Source organism: Rhineura floridana, chromosome 4 (genome assembly GCF_030035675.1).
Source record: "Rhineura floridana isolate rRhiFlo1 chromosome 4, rRhiFlo1.hap2, whole genome shotgun sequence".
Taxonomy (NCBI): Eukaryota; Metazoa; Chordata; class Lepidosauria; order Squamata; family Rhineuridae; genus Rhineura; species Rhineura floridana.
Window position 1 is genome coordinate 2,855,013 of NC_084483.1, and position 23,091 is coordinate 2,878,103.

The window sequence follows — 23,091 nt, forward strand, 5'->3', positions numbered from 1 at the left end:
GCAACTCTTTGAATTCTGGGCTATGTGAATTCACTATTGCAAAACACACACACCCCTGAATAGTTACATTTCAGAAATTTAGATTACAATGTTATATTGATTTGACAAGCATTGTGGTGGATCTTAGTTTTTAATTCCTATTACTTTATACAGAGTACAATTTATTTTAAAAGGTTGGGAGAGAAAAATGTTTTAGAAACACGTTCTCTGTTGGCAAGTTTCTTTATGCATCAAACAAGGAGAGATTTATATAATAAATTGACATGTGACATCTTATAGCTCTCATAGGCTTGTATTGGCACCCAACAAGGAAAGGCGGAATGAGGAATACACAGGAAAAGGAAAGCAGAAAGCACAATGTGTGATCCAACATTAGGATGACTTAGTGGTCTTAAGAAAACAGGCAGTAAGAACTAGAACGTTGTTAAAACTATCAGACTGTGGTGCAGGTGTGTTAGTTTCAGGGCTGTGGAGTCGGTACGCCAGACCTTCGACTCCGACTTCTCTATTTTTCTACTGTCTGACTCCAACTCCTTCATAAATGGCAAATGTATATTAACTAGTAATAACAAATTTACTGTAGTAAAATGGTAGCACAAGGCATTTCATCACCACCATGTGAATCCAGAGCTTGGAAAAGTTACTTTTTTGAACTACAACTCCCACGAGCCCGATCCCTGGGCTCAAAAAAGTAACTTTTCCAAGCTCTGGATTCACGTGGTGGTGATGAAATGCCTCGTGCTACCATTTTACTACAGTAAATTTGTTATTACTAGTTAATATACATTTGCCATTTATGAAGGAGTCGGAGTCGGAATCAGAGTCAGTACATTTCTACCGACTCCGACTCCACCCAAAATTGCTCCCGACTCAGACTCTGACTCCACGACTCAGATTCCGACTCCACAGCCATGGTTAGTTTCTGAAAAAGACCCAAGATTACTATCAAACAAGATGACTCGCAAAATTCAACGCTTCTTAGAACCACATTCATGCCATTTCAATCAATTGGGGAAGGACCATAGTTCAGTAGCATTGCAAATGATTTGCATGCAGAATGTCTCAGGTTCAGTCTCTGTCATCTGTAATTAAGAACCAGCTTGCAAATGATGCAAAAGGCTTGGGCCTGAGATGATGGAGAACAGTTGCCAGTCAAAATAAATGGTGTTGTGTTACAGGTCAATACAGTCTGAGCTGATGTAAGACAGGTTCCTAGATTCCTAATAGACATGTAACTAGTTTAAAGGTGCATAGAGCACCTGAACACAGTATGCACCATCCATGTTCAAAAAGCAGCTGCATTTGCTTGCTGGAAAGGTACAAAAGGACATGTGTTACACAATGTACATGGTGTTGGGGTAGCAAGAATACAGAAACCTTGGATTTGGTCCAGGGATTGCCTGGTAGATAAAGAGAAGTTTTTAGCTGCCAAAAATATGTGTCCTATGCACTTTCCAGCTGTGTGCCAGCTTGATTTTCTCCAAAGCAAAGAGGCTGGATCCATCATTAGTAAAACATATGCTAGAGGCAGTAAGTGAAAAAAGCAGGATTATTTACCAAGAGAAGAATGCAATTTGGTAATTATGTTGGCACTGACCCAAGATTTGAACTGAAGAAAATATTGAGAAACAAATGTTTTCCTCTTTAGCTTCTCTTCTCAATTTTCCCTAATCAGCCTGCAATTCCGACACTGAGCATGAAAAGAAAGTCTCATTAAGGGCAAGAACATCCCTAAAGACTTTTATCTTCTCTGCAATGATGGGAACATTCTCTCAGCCTGGTTTCACTATTTCAAAGATTTGGCAGGACAGCTTTGTTTAAGCTTCCTACAGTGGCAAAAGTGTACTGGTTCTTAATACTGTATTTCTTAGGCAACTTGACTCCTCCAGAGCAGAGGAGATTACCTTTCTGGTGATAGCCTGTATAATTTTAATAAAGATTCCTCACCTCGCAGTGCTTTGCAGACTTTGCAGGTTTTCTTTGGGAAGGTAAAAAAGTAAAGGTAAAGGTGTCCCCGCACTTATAGTGCAAGTCATTTCCGACTCTTAGGGTGACGTCTTGCAACGTTTACTAGGCAGACCGTATATATGGGGTGGGATTGCCAGTTCCTTCCCCGGCCTTTCTTTACCCCCCAGCATATACCGGGTACTCATTTTACCGACCACGGATGGATGGAAGGCTGAGTGGACCTCGACCCCTTTTACCGGAGATTCGACTTCTACTGGGGACATTTGCAGTGAATTCAGAAGACTAGTCTCCCCCCCCCTTTCAAAAAATTTTGAGTCACAAACAGTGTTTGCTACAGTTAATACTATAAGGAGTTAGGGGGAGTTGTGTTGACTCAGCATGGAGTTGTGGCTACTCATGGCTCATCAGCATATGTCTGTGGCCTCACTGAGGCGGCAATCACCCTCTTTCTGGACTATGCTACTTTAAACTGCTAAGTGGCAACATGAAGGACGAGGCTATTGATTGCTACTAATCGTGATGGCTGTCTGTTACCTCCAGGATCAGAGGCAACATTCATTGGAACTCTAGCTGCTGGGGATCAAAAGGCTACTGCACTCTTGCCTTGCTTGTAGGCTTCCCATGGGCAACAGACTGATCACTGAGGATGCTGGACTAGATTGACCTTTTGTCATAGGTTCTTATACCTTATAGAGCAGGGGTGGCCACTCTGTGGCTCTCCAGCTGCTGCTGGACTATAGCTCCCATCATCCCTGACCATGAGCTGTGTTGGCCGAGACTGATGGGAGCTGTAATTCAGCAGCATCTGGAGAGCCACGGAATGGCCACCCCTGCTATAGAGCAAAGTAATTATATACCAACTTAGCCTCTCCTCATTCCACCCTGTATCTTCTATTGTAGGTAAGAGAAGTAAGCATGGTAACCTCCTTTATCTCCACAGCGAAGAACACTGGGGGCAATTTAAAGTAGGGGAAATAGTTCAGGAAGGAAAAGGATTAAAACGCCCTTTCCTCAACCCAGTCCGGTTTGGAGAGGGGAAGGAGGTGAGACCCTAAAGCGGCTGTTAAGCTAAAAATAAATGTTGGGAGATCTGACCATGGATATCTTGTGTAGTTTGGCCTGCAAAAGAAAGGTGGTTCTAGATGCTCTTCCACAAGCAGCTACTGTGAAATTACTGGTTGAGAAGTTGGGATATTTCATGGAGAACAGAATTTAAGATGATATTACTGATAAGATTAATTGGGCCTGTTAGGAAAGATGCTACTCTCAACTTTTGAATGGTTTCATTTCTTGGTCAAACATCTGCTGGCAATTTGCTAATGCTCCAAGCTGATTGATCCTTTCTTACTAGTTTTCATATGTAGTTTCAATGTGTAAATTGAAAGAAGACTAGTTAACTCCAAACCAAGATATAAACTGGGGCCAGAAACAAGAACTGCCTCTCTCTTCAATACAAACTACGATCATCTGAACCATCTGTAATCTCCGTCTGTATGTCTGACTTTCCTACAAAGAGGGACCCTGTAATCGAGAGCCTAGACAGTGAGAATATACCCCTATCCTTTTTGAAGCGTTCTCAACAAATTCAGCAAGAGCTAGATGCAAGTTTAAAGATTATCTAACGGAAAGGCAATGGGATTATTTACAGTTTGTATAATTGTTGCAAAAGAGAACCTAGCAATCTGTGCAAATAGGGCCGGTTTAACTACCTGGGATGCCAAGACAGTGCCTTTGTCAGTCAGCATATTGTGGACCTTTTGCTACAGAATCCAACAAGAACATTTCACAACAGCATTCTTTGCATAACAGATAATACAGCCAGAAAGACACACACAATAAATATGACTATGTTCCCATAGAGAAAGAAGAATTTGTGGGGCAGTATACACATGCAACCCTTCTTCAAGAGCTTCCAGTAAAATCAAACTGTGCTGAATTTAAAAAAAGGGTAATTTCAACAAGCATTTCTCCTAAGAGGCAGATATTAAAATAGAGGTATTGTTTTTAGTAAAATAATCAGAATAAGTTTCTTACCCTTATACCAAGGATTACATGACAGAAAGTATCAAATTATCCCATTTTATCCTACACTAAAGGACTCCCAGTCCAGTACAGAGAAACACACTCCAGGGACTGTGTGCAGGTGCCTGGATTCAAAGTGCACTCCAGAGTCCCAGCTGGATGGTGTTAAATCACCTGTTTGGGGGAAAGTGGGAAGGTGGAATCAAGCCCCCATTCTGTCCTCCGTTCCTTCCTTCCAAACAGGACAGAATGCATTAAATACAATCTGAGTAGGGATGTACATGCACAGCTCTATATACCTATATGTCAGAATAAGCTGCCTTGTGTGGAGTGCTTTTTTTATGCCCTGATTTTTATCTGTGGCTTAGGGGGCATTTAATGATAATGCTGTCTTCTTAGTGGGTGGTAGTGGATTAAAGACTAAGAAATGCTGTACTGAAGCATTTTAACAGTCATGATTAAAATACTGAACATACTGTTCCAAGAAAAAGCATTTTCTTTGGTCTGTATGAAGATTAAGGCCTTACGTTATAAGGTGTGTAGTACCAGCAATAAGAACGAAAAGAGAATTAGGGCATCTTCACAGGAAGGTTAAAATCAGCTCTTGCTTCAATAAGGTTATAATATGAACGTTAACACTAATAATCCAGAATGCTCAATTACATTACAAATGCCTTTTCTCTATATAGTCAGATGTTAGCATAAAGAACTGAGATACGCTCAGAGACAAATTAAGTATATTGTTTATAAAAAGTTTTAGAACTTACCACATCAATTTCATTGTGGCCATTTTTGTATAGTTATAGGAGATAGTCAAGATTCTTGCCATTTCTTATTTGGACCCTCTAAATATCATTTTCAAATATCCCTGTGTTCTATATACCCAGATAGCATGGCTTGAGAGGTGGAGTGGGTATAAATTAAAATTGTACTTTTTAAGACACCTAGGACTAATCTTCTTTAGTTACGTATATCTGACATACATTGGTTCGATTCCACTCTGCATCCTCCAGGTGGTTTAATTTTTCTGATTTCTGCAACAACCACTAGCAGGAACAGCAGTGGTTGTTGGCCATGGCAAGCCGGCCATGCCCTAAAATCTGTGGCCTTAAAAATGAAGACAACTTACCCCTTCATGGAGAGGGTGCCTTTCATAATATAGCCGGCTTGATAGAATAATGGGAGGAAACTCAATTTATCTTCCTGTATAAGCTGCGCTATCAAGGTGACCTTATCGAGTATGATCTGACTTTCAAAAATCAACCTTGCGCAGGGGGCCTTTAATATGTCAACATTAAGAAAAAGTCTTGCTGAAACAGTTTTCATTCATATGAGTACACAAGTGTTGCATATTTTGCACATATGCATAAATATGAAACATCACTATCTCATCACAAAAGTGTCTGTCCTCAAAAGGTAAAACACACCACACACACACTCCAGCACACAGTCATCTGTGGCTGGGTACCACTGTGTTCCATACCACCGAAATGGGAAAAGGGACACATATCTGTTCAATCCACATGGCTGCACAGTCTATCTGAAGTTAACATTGTCGCTGTCTCCAAAATGCAAAACCAGCAGAGTGCCCCCTTCTTCTCATTCATAGGACTGATTCTTTTGATTCGAGATCTTTCGTGCTAGATGCTGGAGTGGTGAATGGGATGGCTTGGTTCTTATGCATTACCAGCGGTGATGTTTCCCCCTCAGCCTTGCTGTTTGGAACAGCTTCGACACAGACTTCATTTACATCTGCCTCTTTCTCCTTAGTTTCCTTTTGATTTAGATAATGAAGGATACCTGCTCCGAAGGCATCCCCTTCTACGTTCACAACTGTAGTGGTCCGGTCCCTAGGCAATTGGGAAACAATAGAAGGGTGTTTTATACAAACACAATAGATACCTGCTGTTAATACAATGTACCTTGCACGCAGCTCGACAAGCTGTGAAAGCTGGACAATGGCTGTAGGCTCAGTAGCAGAGAATCTGCTTTGCATGCAGAAGATCCCAGATTCAGTCCATCCCTGGCTCCTTCAGGGAGGGCTGGGACAGACCCCGGTCTGAAATCCTAGACAGCCACCGCTAATCTGTGTGGACAGAACTGAGCTAGATGGACCAAGGGTGATTCACACACGAGCTCCTTTTCTCTGTTCTTCCCCTTCACAACTGCAGGCAAACAGAGCCACATCAGTGTAAGGACAGACCTAAACAGCCAGAGGAATTACTTCCTTATTCCCTTCAGCAAGAAGAAAGAAGTGACTGTGACTGGAATGAAATAGCCCCCCCTTAACTGCGCAGATATAAGGGGTGCTCCAGCCACAGAGGCTTATAATGGCTATCGGAAACGGTGATTACTACTAGGAGCTGGAGGCTTTGATACATATATTGACTCCTGGACAAACTAAATACAGGAGCAGCAGTTCCAGGTAATGGGAGCCAACCCCTCTGTCACAACATGGCTTATCTCTCAGGGATATAGGAAGCTGCTTTATTATGAGTTAGACCGAGGGTCCATCTAGCCCAGTATTGCCAACACTTACTGACAGCCGCTCTCAGTCCTACCTGGAGATCAAACCTGGGGCCTTCTGCATGCTCTAGCACTGAGCTATAGCTTCTCCCTACAAGTGCTTCTCTCTTCGTCAGTCACTTCCAGTATTTGAGTGCCAGCTAAGACAAAAGTGCCTGGAGAGATGAGTTGTGGCAAAGTAAGTCAGAGGCAGATAAAGTTCAGTTCCCCTCATAGGAACATCAGAAGCTGTCCTACACCTTGTCAGTCTACTTGTCCATCTGAAGCAGTATTGTTTACTCTGACAGGCTCTCCAGGGCAGCCTTTCCCAACCAGTGTGCCTCCAGATGCTGTTGGACCACAACTCCCATCAGCCTCAGCCAGCATTGCCAATGGTCAGGAAAGATGGGAATTGTGGTCCAACAACATCTGGAGGCACACTGGTTGGGAAAGGCTGCTCCAGGGTCTCAGTCAGAGCTCTTTCCCATCACGGGCTCCCTGATCATTTTAACTGGAGATGCTACAGATAAACTGTGCCATATCATCAAGATTAGCCCTCAGTAACTAACCTTAAGTACACAGCGTTCCTCTCTCATTATTTAGCTTCCTTCTTTTTAAGGATTTCCTGCTTTTTCATACTGTCTACTTCTTCGTTGACTTTGTTATTCTTCTGAAATGTATGCTTTCATCAAAAGATCATAATCAATTCATGCCACTTACCACCCCCAGCAAACAACACCACAATAATGTGTCCTGACTGCACACATAGTGGTACTTTGGTACTTACACAATCCAGTCCACTGCCAATATGAGGGAGATATCATTGGTGGGAAGTCCAATCGCCTCCAGGATAATAGCTATGGTGAGCACTCCTCCAGCTGGGATTCCGGCAGCTCCCACACTGGACGCAGTGGCAGTAACACTGTCAACGTGGACCAATATTGATTACTGTTGTGCCAAAATTGCAAATGTACATTAAAAAACGTGAATGATTAGGATTCTGCAAAACCTTTAATTTTATTTCTGGGGATACTTCTTCCTTCCCACACGCTGGTATCACAGGTTTGAGGCACTTCAGATATGCTGTTTTGCAATGCAGATCCAAATCATTCTTGTGCATCATACACTTACTACCAGCAGTAGGCTTAATTGTGCTCATCATGTTCCAGTTACATCATGCTTACAATTCAAAAGCACAGATCTTTCTATAAGCCATATAACGGAGATCTGCTGTACATAATTGGTTTAACTGCATACGTAGCTGCTCCTTTTATCTATTTATAGTAATACCTCAGTTAACGAAGTAAATGCGTTCCTGGACATGACTTCTTTTACAGAAACTTTGGTACCAGAGGTAAGAAAAGCATGGAAAGAACAGGGATAGGTTCCTAGACCACAAAAAAGAAGAGCAGTTCAACATTTTTCAGCAAACTTTTTTTATATTCTATTTTTATTGGATTTTATAAGACCAAAACAATTACATCTGGAACACCTAAACATAGGAGCCAGAGTGAACAATAAACAAGAATGGAGTACAATGTAACACACATTACATAGTTAACAACCTTTAGTAGTTCCAATATATAGCAGGGATAATATAAACTGAGGAGCGAGAAATAAAGACATAGAATGAGCAGTTTATGAGAGTGCTGCACCACTACTACGAGCATCACCTCTTCACAAAGACACTTGTGTTGCTGGTGGGGATAAAACAGAAGAATGATTGTTCACATAACTCAGAAAGGAAAACCAGACCCCATCAAACTTGTCTTTTTTCGACAGACCTCAAATCACTCTACTATGTTGTGTGAGGCGCTCTGCCAAGGCCAACTCCCTGACCTTGCTTAGCAAGTACTGAGTACAGAGTTCCAAGCCAGTTGTCCATTTTGCTGATATTATTAATCGTGCTGTTGACAAAAGAAAGACTAGCAGTTCCTTATGAACTATATGAGGCTTACCATCTCGATCTATAGAAAGCAGACCAACGGATCAGGTAACAAGGCCTGACTCACTATAGAAGAAGCAATACTAAAGACTAAGATCCAGAAAATTCAGATTGGAGCACAATCCCACCACATGTGTTTAAAAGATCCTAGTGTATCACATCCTCTCCAACATTTTGGTGATATCAGCTTATTGATGTGGTAAAGACTTAATGGAATCCAATGCCATGTAAATAAAAATTTTAAAGTTACTTCCTGGATTTTTGCAGATACCATCTTAAATCTTGTTAAATCATCACCAAATCTTGCTCCACATTGTTTCTTGAACGACAATGCACAAATCTCTTTCCCAAGTTTCTTCGAGCACTAACAAATTTCCCATACTCCTGTCAGTTAAAGACTTCTAGATTGTAGATGCTACCTCTTTCAGGTCTTGATCAGACCAATAACAAAGATGTTCATATATGGTCAAAGTACATAAGCTCTCCCCCCTCTAGACTAGTTTTCTAATGAATGTAAGAATTTGTGTCATTTGGAGCCAGTTGGGGTTAATATTTCCAAGCTTCAGTCGTAAAGAGGCCTCTGTGATAGGTTGCCCTCTAACTATAAAGAAGTGCACATAATGAAGACCATTAGCCAAGTTGAGCATATTTATCTTGGTGAGAAAATTCAGGATGGTCCAGCACTGGAATAAGGGGAGAGGATTTAGGTGCTAAAGTGTCAGTCCGGTGTTTCCAAACTAGCAATGTTGATTTCCAGAACAGATTAGTGACTCCGTGGATATACTGCCATGACGGCTTTAGAAAGGGAAGGGGACTAGCAGATGGTTGAGAAGGATGAACTTCAGCTTGAAGGCATGGAATACCCCATTCTTCAAATGATATTGATTGATTGATTGATTGATTGATTGGATTGATTGATTGATTGATTGATTGATTGATTGCACTTGTATACCGCCCCATAGCCGAAGCTCTCTGGGCGGTTTACAGCAATAAAAAACATTAAAACAAATATACAATTTAAAACACTTTGTCAAAAATATTGACAAAATTGGACTGTACGTTTTTATTATTTTTCATCGTTTAAAACCTTAGCATCATGGAAATTAAAGCCTCATGATATTGTGATAAAAGAAAAGGCTAAAAGAGTATTTCCTAATTACCTTTTCAAGAAAAATATGTGAAATATACAACATGAATTAGATGTTACAAATTGGAAAGCTTCATAATATTATTATTTAGATTTATATCCCACTGTTTCTCCCAGTAGGAACCCAAGTAGGCAAGTAGGCAAGTAATAAAGTTTCAGATTTGAACAACCAAGGCATCCCACAACCCAAGATCTATGCAAGATGAACTATTGATCCTACTCCTTTTCCCTTTGTGAATAAATTTTTCCAGAATATTTTGCCATTTCGTGAACTAACACTTTAGGAAGTATTGACATCTTAATAGCTGCAATGTGACCCAGCCAAGATAGAGCTAAGCAATTCCACCTTTTAAGATCAGATTTGCCCTCCCTGAGCAGCCTATCAAAATTCCGTGACTAGGAGTGAATCCCAACACAGAGAAGATGGTATTCTGTTGTTTCAGGGGTATATGAAGGCACATAACTGAAGATTTGACATTACTGACTACCAAGCACTAACAGCTTAAAAGTTCCTCAACTCCACCTGCAATGAAGAGACCATTCAAAGAGGATCACCAAGGAAAAGTAAAACATCATCAGCAAACAAATTCATCTTATATTCAGCTCCCCGGATGTGCACACCTTTAATATCACTACACACTCTAATTTTATTAGCAAGAACCTCTAATGTGAACACAAACAACAATGGTGATAGTGGGCACCCCTGTTGAGCACCTCTGCACAAGTGCACATCTGGAGAGTTGAAGCCTTTTGTGTGGATAGTCACATATGTTTCTGAGTACAATTGCTTGATCAAGTTAGTTCTGACCAAATCCCATTTTTTAAAGCAATTCAGTCAGGAATCTCCATTCTAGGTGGTCAAATGCTTTATACACATCCAAAGATAGTAGTGCCAATGGGATATTGACCTGCTTTGCATAATAAATAACGTTCAAGGCTCTTTGCACTGGATCTGCAATACTACAGTTGGGCATGAATCCAATTTGGTGGAGGGATATATATGACATAATAAGAGTTCAATCTACTGACCATTAGAGCTGACAACAGTTTAGCATGCTGGTTAATCAGCTATATGGGTCAACAGGAGTTGACAAGATAGGGATCCTTCCCTGGTTTCAGTATGACTATGATCCTCATTTGTCTCCAAGAGGATGTTATTTCCCCACCCTCCATAATATTGTTAAATAATCGGGTAAGCCACAGGCCAATTCTTTCTTAAATGTTTTGTAAAATTCCCCAAAGAAGCCATCTTTTCCAGGAGACTTGCCATATTTTAAGTGTTTAATTGCCTCTAAAACCTCTGACTGTCACCAGACTGTTCAAGAATTTTTGGTGACTATCTAACATTGGCCCCCATCAGATAGTCCACAATTGCCATTGCCTTCGGATTATCAGAGGAGTATAAGGTAAAAAACCTCTGGAAAGGTTTTTGGCAACTAATTGTTTTGGCATCAAGGCATATTTTTCATGCCTAGTTTTGATGCCTTCAATAAAGTTGTGAGACCATTGCTTCTTTAGTGCTCTTGCTAGAAGTCTTCAGCTTTTATCACCAAATTTGTGGTATTTCCTCTTCAAAAACGCCATTGCTGAATAGATGTTCTCTGTTTCTAATGCCTGTAGTTCCCCTTTTTTACCATATATATATCTGGGTTACCAGATTGCTTATGCTCTACCTCGAGTCTGGTAATTTCCCTTTGTAGAGATTGTCTAAAATTTAGACTCTAAATGCTCCGGTCCCTTTTTAGTCTACTAGTTTCACTGATGCAGTAGCCTTTAACTACATTTCATGTCCCATAATGTTCACAAAGACATTCCAGGGGTGTTATTCTCAGTAAAATAGTTTGAAATCCCTTGCTTTATGTTTGCAGTTGCCACTGAATCAGCCGGCAGGTTGAAACTGAATCAGCCAGCAGGTTGAAACTGAACCTTGATTTAAAAGAAAAAGGGTGAGTGGTTGCAATTGCTAATTCTAAAGTGACTGGAGTATGGTCTGAAACTGTGATAGGACCTATTCCAGCATTGAGTACCCTATCCAATAATGCTTTGGCAATGAAGATGTAATATTTCTGGGAATATGTACAGTGCCTAGCAGAGAAAGATGTATAAACTTTTGCAGAGAGATTCAATGCCCTCCATGCATCTATTAGATCAAATGAGTTTATAAGTTCTACAGAACTGCACTGACCCTGGGATCCTTGTGAAGAATGGCTATTTCTGTCCTTAGAATTATCATAACAAACAGTAAAAAGTATCCAACCACAATTATCGTGCCAGTTGCAAAGTTTTCCAAATGTTTCATGGTAGATGCAATAAGGTTGAGCTGGTCTGAGTTCAGAGAGTAGATGGATGCAAACATAATATCCTCCCCGGAAAGAGTCCCATGTACAAACACAAATCTGCCATTCGGTTCAATCACAGAATCATGAATGACATATGGGCAGGACCAGGTAATGAGAATGGCCATGTCTCTAGATTTAGACGACCTGGGAGCACAAATCTGATGACTCAACCATCCTCCCTTCAAGAGGCATTGAGCAGAGGATTTCCCTTGATGTGTTTCCTGGAGTAACATGATGTCTGGACGTTCTTTTTTTAGGGCTTTCTTGATTCTTGCTCTCTTAAGAGCCATTCCTAAATGTTTCATGTTAAGAGAGACTAATTTAAGAGGGCGAGAGCCAAAAGGAACTTAATTCATCAGGTATTGCTTCATCCCTTGACATGTTGGATACCATACGAGAAAAACTTTAAATAGTACTCTAAACAAAGGGAAGGGATGGGAGATAAAAACCTGACTGAACAGTAGCATTGAATTAAACAAAGTAATACGAATCCCAACATGGAGATACTCCACTCTAGGGGAAGCATTAGGAGGTGACACCAGGAAATGCCTCCCGCCATGAGGAAATGTGGGGGTAGACAGGAGCCATGTACACATCCTTGGACTCTCTCCCTCCATGGGGCACAATTGGTTAAAGATAGGAGTAGCTAGCTTGGTGACGGAGTTGTTTCAGACAAGGTGGTGAAAAGATAATGGCAGGTTGGCTAGTTTTGCAAAAGGCAGGGACTACTCGCTGTCATGCCCAGAAGGGGTCAAATTTCTCTCAAAAAACTTTGCATTTGCTTTTCATCCATTGCTGAATAAGCTTTTCCTTGCATTCAGCCAGCAGCTTAAATGGGAAGCCCATGAGACCTGCTTCTCTGAGTGCTAGTATGAATGGCCAAAATGCCCAGCAGCTCTTGATGGTTTCTGAGCATAAATCCTGGAATATTTCCACCTTAGGGTCCCCATATTTGAGTTCTCTTTTGATTGTGCAGGACCTTATAGACCTGTTCTTTCTTTCTGTAACGTTCAAATCTAACCATGATGTCTCGAGGAGAGCCATCCGAGCGCTGTCTAGGACCCAACGCCCTGTGAGCCTGCTCCAATTCTTTGATGGGGAGGATGATACCTAGTTTGAATGCATTAAATCAGTCCACTATAAATGTAGGCATATCCCCCCCTTCTTCCTTTTCGGGATCCTTCTCAGACGAAGGTTCTTTCTACAATCCCGGTTCTCCCTGTCCTCCTGCCTGAAAAGATCCAAAATGTAACCACACTATCATGGTTTAAACTTAAGTCCACTGCAGCATTAGCTGTTTTCGCTATGTCCTTTAACTGAGTAGAGACAGTCTTGATTTTCCCTTCTAGGGGCTGCAGAGCCACTGACCAGTCTGCCACTAGAGCCTCTCTCATTCGGGACAGATATCTGTCAATTTCAGCGCCTTTTTGAAGGCTAGCCAATTTCCCACTCTTGGCAGTTTCAGATCCTCCCTGCACCATTTTGACCGAACTGTCAGTGCTGTCAGAGACCTCTGGAGAACACAAGTCTATTTCAGCACTATCTTTAAGCTTCAGAATTCTAGTACTTTTTAGGAAGAACCCCACCTGCATTACCTTTGTATACATGCCAATTTTATGCACTCACATGAATTATAACCAGCAATCTGTCACGCTATAGGACCCATGGGTTTAGATTTGGTACTATGCCGCCATTCCGCTTGCAGGCAAGCCACGCCCCCTCATTTCAACAAACATTTTATTCAAAACTAACAACGCGCATGTCTGAAATGAAACAACCAGGCCTGTGAAGCCTTGCATACAGACCACTTGAAGGCTTCTTCCAAAATGCATCCAGGGATGCTTGCCTAACCTTTTCTCTTTTAACATGTAGTATCTTGCTATAGTAACCGAAAGCTTTCGGCACAGTTCTCCTCTCCATACACTTGATCAGGCAGGCAAGGGGCAACCACCGCCACCACCCTGTGCTTCCATCTCTCTCTGCCATCTTCCCCTACACTCAAGCAGATGTGTCTGCAGTACACAATGCTTCCAGGGAACCCAAAGCACTCTTTCATGTGGAGCACCTGAGCCACCTTGCAAGAAGGGCCGTCCCAGCCATGTGTGTGAGAGATGCCTGTAGTAGCCGCAATCCAGTAGACGAGGAGCCACATTCGGACTATGTCAGAGTGTGTGCCTGCCACACCAAAAGAGTTTGGTAAAAGGAGCTTCTTTCCTGGAGCATTTGTTAACTGAGGCATTACTGTATTTTATTTGTTAAATTTGTATCCTGCCTTTCCACCAAACGGTGCAATAACAGCAATAATCTAAATAAAACAAAACATGCAATTAAAAAAAGAAACATAAAATAAAAGCCAGGCAAATAAAACACCAATAAAACAACATATTTACAGATCAGCCTAGGGCTAAAGACCTTTGCCTGCCTGCAGCAAGTTATGGATATGCGGCTAGCTGGCCCTCTCTTGACAAGGTATTCCAGAGGGAGGCACAGCTAGCCCTTTTACAGGTCCAATGATAACATTCTCAGATCTGCTGCCCATTTGATCACTTATTCACAATAGCAAAATATACTGGACTTCCCAGGAGGATCCCTCCGCCTGTGCAGCTCTGAGACGGGCTCCCGTCTTGGATGAAACTTTTTCAGCCTTAAATCCAGTCAGAAGGGTCTTTTTTGACTGGGGATCATTTCTTCCGGATAAGGAAGAAACGTGAGATTTCCCACACAGCTTTGTTGTGGTTGTGGGAGACTGGAATTCGTCAGAATTGTCTGTGAAAGAAGATCTTCCAGCAGCTCGGACAGAGCGAGGATTTTTAGCTAGCTCAGCTGATTAAGTGAGCCTTTTTTTTCCTTTTTTTAAAAAAACGGACTAACATAAGAACATAAGAACATGACTTCCGGGAAGGGTGACTTAGCCTGTGCCTGCTTTTGAGACGGGCTCCTGCCTCAAAAGAAGCTTATTCAGATATATCAGTCAGTTTTTTCTTTTTTTTTTGACTGATTAAACTTCTCCCGGGTAGGGAGAAACGAAGAGATTAACCTCAAAGCCTATTTTTGTTGGGACGACCAGATCTCATTAATTTATGGGACGAGGTCCAGCCGACGAAGGTGGGACGGATTTTCAACAGCAAGCTCTATCTGTTAAAGCGAACGTTCATCTTATCTTCTAAGAGAGAACGCACTAACAGGCAAGCACCCTTCTTTCTATATTTTTCTTTTACTTGACTTAAATTGTTGCTGTTTAAAAGAGATTTGCCAGATTGATCGGTTTTTGACATCTCACTGGGGAGCCGTAACTTCTCTCTGCTACGCACTAATTAATAGCTTATCTCTGTTTTTGTTGCAAAAAGCTGTCCTGGATTTGCATTCTAAAGATACACACAGAAGAGGGATTTCTATTCCAGATTTTTATTTTGAAAAATATTATACTGTTTTGAGACTACTCTCTTTTTGGTCTATTTTATTTTGACGAATCTGTTTCTTGACGATTGCCATTAATTGTTTCGATCCTGGGAACTGCATTTTGTTTACTTAACTATTGGAGAGATAAGGCTGTCTGCTCTGTTTATACTGTGATGTCACCAAGTTTGGAGTATTAACCCAATTGTTGCTGAAATAAGAAGTGGTTTTCCTATATTTTTCTTTTAAAATGGCAATTAAGAAAGTGGCTGAGAATCTGGAAATAACTATGTTTCAGAAAATAATGGATGAGATTGAGATAACGAAAATTGAATTGAGTAAAATGAAGCAGGAGATTAAAGATATAAGGGTCCCTGTGAGAGAGGTGACCCTGGAAGGGGTCCCTGTGAGAGAGGAGACCCCGGAGATTGGAACAGGGGTCCCTGTGAGAGAGGAGACCCTGGAGACTGGAATAGGGGTCCCTGTGAGAGAGGAGATCCCGGAGATTGGAACAAACGTGGAACAGGAACAAGATTTGGAGTCTATGGACTTTAGAAATAAAATCTATTGTTTGGAACTCAATGTTATCTCTGAAGAAATTAATGAAGATTCTAGAGATAAAGTTATCAATGGCATGGATTATCTTCTGGACTGGAATGATGTGATGGAGCCCAATATAGAGAAAATCTATGGAATTAACTGCAGCCATGTGACAATGGAAAAACTTTTAAGAGATGACCCAGTGTTTTTTGAAAAAAAGAACAGAGATATGATTTTACAGCAGTATTTCAGCAACTTATTCAGAATGGATGGCAAGAAAATATTTGGGATAGAGGTAATTCCCATCAGACTCTTACTATATGACTATGGCTTTGACAGCAAGATTATTATGGAATACTGATAATGGAAGATTGGATATTGAAATTACTGGACTTAACAAGACTACTGAAGATGGAAGATGGAAAATGGAACTAATAGAGATAATAGAACAATGGCTACTGAAATTACTGAACCTAACAGATTCTGATGTGATGGATTAATTGAAATGTTTATTTTGACTATGGTTATGACAATAAGATTATCATAATTAGTAATGAGATGGATTAATCGATATGCTTATCTGGAAAAAAAAAATTGATAGATATATTTCTTAAAGAATTGAAACCTCTCTTTGACTTTTTGTGGAAAGAATAAAGTAATGTTTATGAGATTTGATGATTAAGTAAGATAACTACTGGAGGAAAGTGATTTTATAATATGACCTAAGAGACAGGATTGCTATATATTATAGACTTATAACTGATTTGATCTTTGACAAATGGGAAGTCAATATTTTACTCTTTATTTTTTATTTTTGTTTTTTTTTCTTTTTTTCTTTTTGTTTAACTATTTTTGATTTTGTTTTTTGTCTTTGAATGTTTTATGATTTTGTCTTGTATGTTTTATGAAAATCTGAATAAAAATTATTGAAAAAAAAAAAAAAAAGAACATAAGAACATAAGAAGAGCCTGCTGGATCAGGCCAGTGGCCCATCTAGTCCAGCATCCTGTTCTCACAGTGGCCAACCAGGTGCCTGGGGGAAGCCCGCAAGCAGGACCCGAGTGCAAGAACACTCTCCCCTCCTGAGGCTTCCGGCAACTGGTTTTCAGAAGCATGCTGCCTCTGACTAGGGTGGCAGAGCACAGTCATCATGGCTAGTAGCCATTGATAGCCCTGTCCTCCATGAATTTGTCTAATCTTCTTTTAAAGCCGTCCAAGCTGGTGGCCATTACTGCATCTTGTGGGAGCAAATTCCATAGTTTAACTATGCGCTGAGTAAAGAAGTACTTCCTTTTGTCTGTCCTGAATCTTCCAACATTCAGCTTCTTTGAATGTCCACGAGTTCTAGTATTATGAGAGAGGGAGAAGAACTTTTCTCTATCCACTTTCTCAATGCCATGCATAATTTTATACACTTCTATCATGTCTCCTCTGCCCCGCCTTTTCTCTAAACTAAAAAGCCCCAAATGCTGCAACCTTTCCTCGTAAGGGAGTCGCTCCATCCCCTTGATCATTCTGGTTGCCCTCTTCTGAACCTTTTCCAACTCTATAATATCCTTTTTGAGATGAGGCGACCAGAACTGTACACAGTATTCCAAATGCGGCCGCACCATAGATTTATACAACGGCATTATGATATCGGCTGTTTTATTTTCAATACCTTTCCTAATTATCGCTAGCATGGAATTTGCCTTTTTCACAGCTGCCGCACACTGGGTCGACATTTTCATCGTGCTGTCCACTACAACCCCGAGGTCTCTCTCCTGGTCGGTCACCGCCAGTTCAGACCCCATGAGCGTATATATGAAATGAAGATTTTTTGCTCCAATATGCATAATTTTACACTTGTTTATATTGAATTGCATTTGCCATTTTTCTGCCCATTCACTCAGTTTGGAGAGGTCTTTTTGGAGCTCTTCGCAATCCCTTTTTGTTTTAACAACCCTGAACAATTTAGTGTCGTCAGCAAACTTGGCCACTTCACTGCTCACTCCTAATTCTAGGTCATTAATGAACAAGTTGAAAAGTACAGGTCCCAATACCGATCCTTGAGGGACTCCACTTTCTACAGCCCTCCATTGGGAGAACTGTCCATTTATTCCTACTCTCTGCTTTCTGCTTCTTAACCAATTTCTTATCCACAAGAGGACCTCTCCTCTTATTCCATGACTGCTAAGCTTCCTCAGAAGCCTTTGGTGAGGTACCTTGTCAAACGCTTTTTGAAAGTCTAAGTACACTATGTCCACTGGATCACCTCTATCTATATGCTTGTTGACACTCTCAAAGAATTCTAATAGGTTACTGAGACAGGACTTTCCCTTGCAGAAGCCATGCTGGCTCTGCTTCAGCAAGGCTTGTTCTTCTATGTGCTTAGTTAATCTAGCTTTAATAATACTTTCTACCAGTTTTCCAGGGACAGGGAAGCATCCTCCTGTCTATGCTTATTACTTTCTTATCTATACAGCTAAAGAGATTTGTCAAAGGATCAGCAATTAAGAAAACCTGGGTGAGCCAAAACTTTCCTTCTTTTTTACTCACGGAACTAACGCGGAGGAAAATAAAAGTAGCCTATCTTTTTCCTATTGCAAAAAGCTGACATGGAAAATGGCATTGTAAAGATTACAACGGATGACTGGTTTCTGATTGGAAGAGAAAAGAAAAATCTTTTTGATTTATAAGACTTTTGTGTAATATATGTCTGGGACTATTTTTCCTGATCTACTTTTTCTTTTTCTTTTCTTTTCTTTTGACGAATCTGCTCATTCTCTTTGCTACTAGTCATTAGGACGCTGTGAACTAAAGCTGTTTTTGCACTTCTGGGCATATAAGAGATAAGGGCTGCCTAGAGTGTGACGCCAGTTGGTTTGAAAGATTAACTCCTTTACAACTGGATAAAGAAATAAACTGCTCTTTGCTTGGGACATTGAAAATTGAAGGAGTTTAGTTCCTTTGGCTTTAAGAATGACAATTAAGAAGATCATGGATGTACAAGAAGGGACTTTATCTTTAGACATGTTTCAGAAAATAATGAATGGGATTAAGTCAATAAAACAAGAATGGAGAAATAATAGACAAGCGTGGAGAATTGAATTTGATGAAATGAGACAGGAGCTGAAAGAAATTCAGGATTCTATGAGAAAGGAGAATAAAGATAGATCTGGAAAACCAAAAAAGGATGAAAGAGAAATTAAAGGCAAGGTTCAAACTATGGAGATTGGATTAAATATGGACATGGAAAAAGATTTGGATTTCCTGGCTGTGATGGATCCTGGAGACAAATATTACGGTTTGGAAATCAGCGCTGTCCCTGAAGGAATTGAAGAGATTGGAGATAAAGATATTATCGGTTCAAAAAAATTCCTGGACTGGAAGGATTTGATGGAACTTGAAATGGAGAAAGTTAACAGAATTAATCCCTGTTTTGTGTTAATGGAAAAATCTTCAAGAGATGTGCTAGTGTATTATGTAAAAAAGAGGAACAGAGATGCGGCTTTGCAACAATACTTCAGTGATACGTTCGGAATTGATGGCAAGAAAATATCTGTGATAAAGGAAATTCCTATCAGACTCTTATTATATGACTATGACAGCAAGATTATTGGGTGCGTAAAGATGGAAGATGGAAGATGGAACCAATATGGATAATGGAAGAAGAGCGATTTGAAATTACTGGACTTAGTAGACTTGATGAGTTGGATTAATTGACATGTTTATCTAGAAAAAAAATTGATGGACATATATCTCAAAGATTGGAAACTTCTCTTTGATTTTGTGGAAGAATGAAATGATATGATGTTTGAATGAGATTTGAAACCAATTAAGATAACTGCTGGAGGAAGGTGATTTTATAATCTATTAAGAGACAGGCTTGTTATATATTATAGATTTATAGCTGAACTACGACAAATCGGAAGTCAATATTTTTATTTTTATTTTTATTTTTTTTATTGTATTAGTTATTGATTTGTGTTTTTTTTCTTTTTGTATTGTTTTGGTTTTGAAAATCAGAATAAAAATTAATTGGAAAAAAAAAACAATAGCAAAATATACTATTTTCTCAGTGGGAGAAGAAAACAACACAGGTTTGCAGCAGGTTGGATCTAGACTACCCATAAGTGGAACTCCACTTGGCCAATGGCTCCCCCCTCGACAGCAAGGGCAGCTGCTGGAAGAGGCTCCAGCCACGAATGTGGGCACTCTTCGAGGACCCCGACTCTTCCCAAGCCGCCAGGGCTCCTGATAATCTGATACCCTAAGACGCAGCTTACTTAGCTTGTGCGTAAATCCAGCACTGGCCATCCGCTACCCCATGTCTTACTATCTGAGCAACACCAAGCTCTTCACCGAGTACCTTGCCCTCAAGCAGTAGCTGCCGCCGCCGCAGAGGAGGGAGAAGGAGAAAAGTTTTTCCTCTGTTCTTGTTGCATTGTTCTTGTTGTATTGCATTTGCATTGTTTTTGTTGCATTGTATTTTTACTGTATATTTTTTACGCAATTTTGTTTTGTAATATGTTTCACAATATTTTGTTCACCACTTTGGGGGCCTTTTGGCCAAAAAGTGGTATATAAATAAACTATAATAACAACAACAACAACTCCACCCATGGGATGCAGTACTAGAGGACACTATTTTTGCTTATTCCCCCTGCAGACTCCTGTGTTCCCCACCCCCACCCCTAAAAACTTGCTCCAGGGGGATCCTCAGAACAGTATAGGAAGGGGCACTGGAAGCTGCAGGGGGAATTGGGGAAAAGTCATCTGCACTGGATCTCATTTCAGTCCCTTCCATGAATTAAAGATCTTCCAGTCGCAGAACGGCAAGCCTGGATTCAACCCACCATTTCTGTGAAAGGCACACTTTCTAAATCATAGTAGCAGTAGTCCAACAGAGTAAGCTGAAAGAAGGCTAAGAGTTATTTCTCTAATACACCTTTACAGCTAGTTAGTTTCATTGTTGATGTGCAATAAATAGAGCTATCACTGCATTGGGCTATCATGGAAAAGAATGGAATGGAATTGTGACTTACAGAATAGTAAAGATCTGCCCAATATTGAGTTCAAAGTTGTTCAGCTGAGCAATAAAGACAGCAGCCACACACTGGAAAATAGCGGCTCCATCCATGTTCACAGTAGCCCCAATTGGCAGTATAAATCTACTAATTCTTTTGTCTACTCCATTGTTATCTTCAATGCATTTGATCATCGATGGAAGAGTTGCAGAGCTAGATGCGGTCAAGATAGAAGCACAAGAACATCAGTTCTGGCAGTGTTCTGTAACCCATAATATAAGCATCCTCACAGCCAGATCCCTCTGTCACCCTAAACATATTATGCAGGATTCCAGGTGCATGCTGTTCCAGGAAACCAGGGAACTTAAAAGCGTTTGACATTTTACATTTCCAAAAGATAAGAGAAAAAATAAAGGGATGGTCTACAGTGCATTTTGAAATTGTTATTTTTGTTCCAGTGCTGTTATGACTAGATTTAAAAAAGTTTTCTAAGAATTTAAATTGAACTATATTTTGATATTTGTCTTTGTGGCAAAAAGCAGACAACTTGCAATGCTTAACAGCAAGACACCTCAGCTCTCTCAAATTGCACATCTCCAATTTACCCTATATTGGAGCTGCTAATATTCTCTGGCCATTTAAAAATGAGCACAGGAGTCCTAAGTGGGAGGGGAGTAAAGTGACAAATTATGTGCAACTCCTGGTTTGAACTTTCCAGGAGGTGGGAGGGGCAGGGTCATTTTTATCTCTTGCCCTAGTGGGTCTCTGTTTTGTAAAATATTCCCACTTTGAAACTAGTAAAAGGAATTAACTACGTAAGCCCCAAACTGGTATAATTGATGAGGCTGATCTTGGAGAAATGAAGGGCCTTTGGATCCAGTAGATCCAAGGCTGCCCGTCATGCTCCTGAAATGCCCCATTTCAGGGCCTAACATTGGCTACCGCTGAAAGAAACAGTGTCAGTGGTAGATCTACGCCCACAGAGCAGGCATGCATAGGGGTGGGCTCCTTGGTGGGCACTCCCCTCTACTGGAGAAGCACCTCCACCCCATCTTAGCCCTCTCCAGCCAGCAGATCAGGGGGTTAGGATTGCTTTGTTAGTCATCAAACTCTGACATTCATACACTGGGGTCTATAGACATGGGCCATCTGAAGATCCTTCTAAACGCCTGCCTGACATCTTGAAAACTGTGAAACTAGACCTCATAAGAATCCCTTGCCTTGCAAGAAAAGCTATGAAGATGTCTAAGGAAATCATCAACCTAGAATTATTACTCTGAAGTAGAATAACGCTATTCCCATTTCACATATAAAAGCGTACATCAACCAACCTGGAACAAGTGGCAAAGGCTGTCGCAAATGGTGTTATAAGTCCTAACAGAAAAGTAAAAGGGTTTTTACGTGTAATTGCAAAATAAATAAGTGGTAAAATGATTCCTCCATGGATGATGTGGCCCAGAATAGAAGCAAAAATGTATTTTCCAAGGCTCGTCACCAGCAGGATAATATCGTCCATTTCCACGATCTTGCTTCCAACAAGAAACATAATACCAAGAGGTACATACCTGCATAGAAGTTAACATTCAGCGTTAGTAGGGAACAAAGTCTTTAAGTGGCATAAGCATTACTAAACCAAAGCACGTAAAGAATGCTGGGCTATACACACCCAGTCTTGAAATTGTTAATTCAAAATATTTGACTAAGATATGTATTTTGATTAGTATGGGTGGCATTCAACTAAGTCATACTCAAAGTAGACCCACTGAAGTTAACAGACATGGCAAACTTGTTCATTAATTTCAATGGGTCTACTACAAGTAGGACATTTGAATACAATGATATGGTTCTTTCTGAAATTTATATGCGTTTGTATTTCAATTTTAAAAAATCAAAATTAGTAAGAAAACTAACGATTCAGATGGGATAAGGCACAAATGAATGTTTCTGCAATGAAGACTGAGATAGAGAAACACAAAATCTTTAAGGAGCTTCTGTTCGTGGCTTGTTTGCTCATTAATCTGGGTTTGCACATCATAAACAATATTATCCTTTCTACACTGCCTGCATTGCCCAATCTCTTATATTTACACCCCCCATTATTACTCTTATTTGCAGGCTGTGTGCTTCCGTGCTGTGTAAACTCAGCTCTGGAGCACTGAACTAGCTCAAACGGGGGGGGGGGAGAAATCTATGGATACAAATAATGTATCTATGCTTCCA

At 40.5% G+C, this 23,091-nt stretch overlaps 1 protein-coding gene across 2 annotated transcripts in view; it reads right to left on the reverse strand.

Annotated features, from left to right (window-relative positions):
* Nucleotides 1–776: 776 nt before the first annotated feature.
* The window catches only part of SLC1A4 (solute carrier family 1 member 4), a 55,042-nt gene continuing 32,727 nt past the window's right edge, over nucleotides 777–23,091 (reverse strand). The window contains exons 6-9 of one of the 2 annotated variants that reach the window (XM_061622242.1): nucleotides 22,203–22,436; nucleotides 20,890–21,084; nucleotides 7,283–7,417; nucleotides 777–5,840 (exon numbers count right to left, since the gene is read on the reverse strand). In XM_061622242.1, the coding sequence (XP_061478226.1) occupies nucleotides 5,594–5,840; nucleotides 7,283–7,417; nucleotides 20,890–21,084; nucleotides 22,203–22,436 (811 nt within the window). In that variant the 3' untranslated portion in view covers nucleotides 777–5,593. Of the gene's footprint in view, nucleotides 5,841–7,282; nucleotides 7,418–13,529; nucleotides 14,232–20,889; nucleotides 21,085–22,202; nucleotides 22,437–23,091 lie in introns of those variants that run through there. The other variant, XM_061622243.1, reaches the window with a different exon arrangement.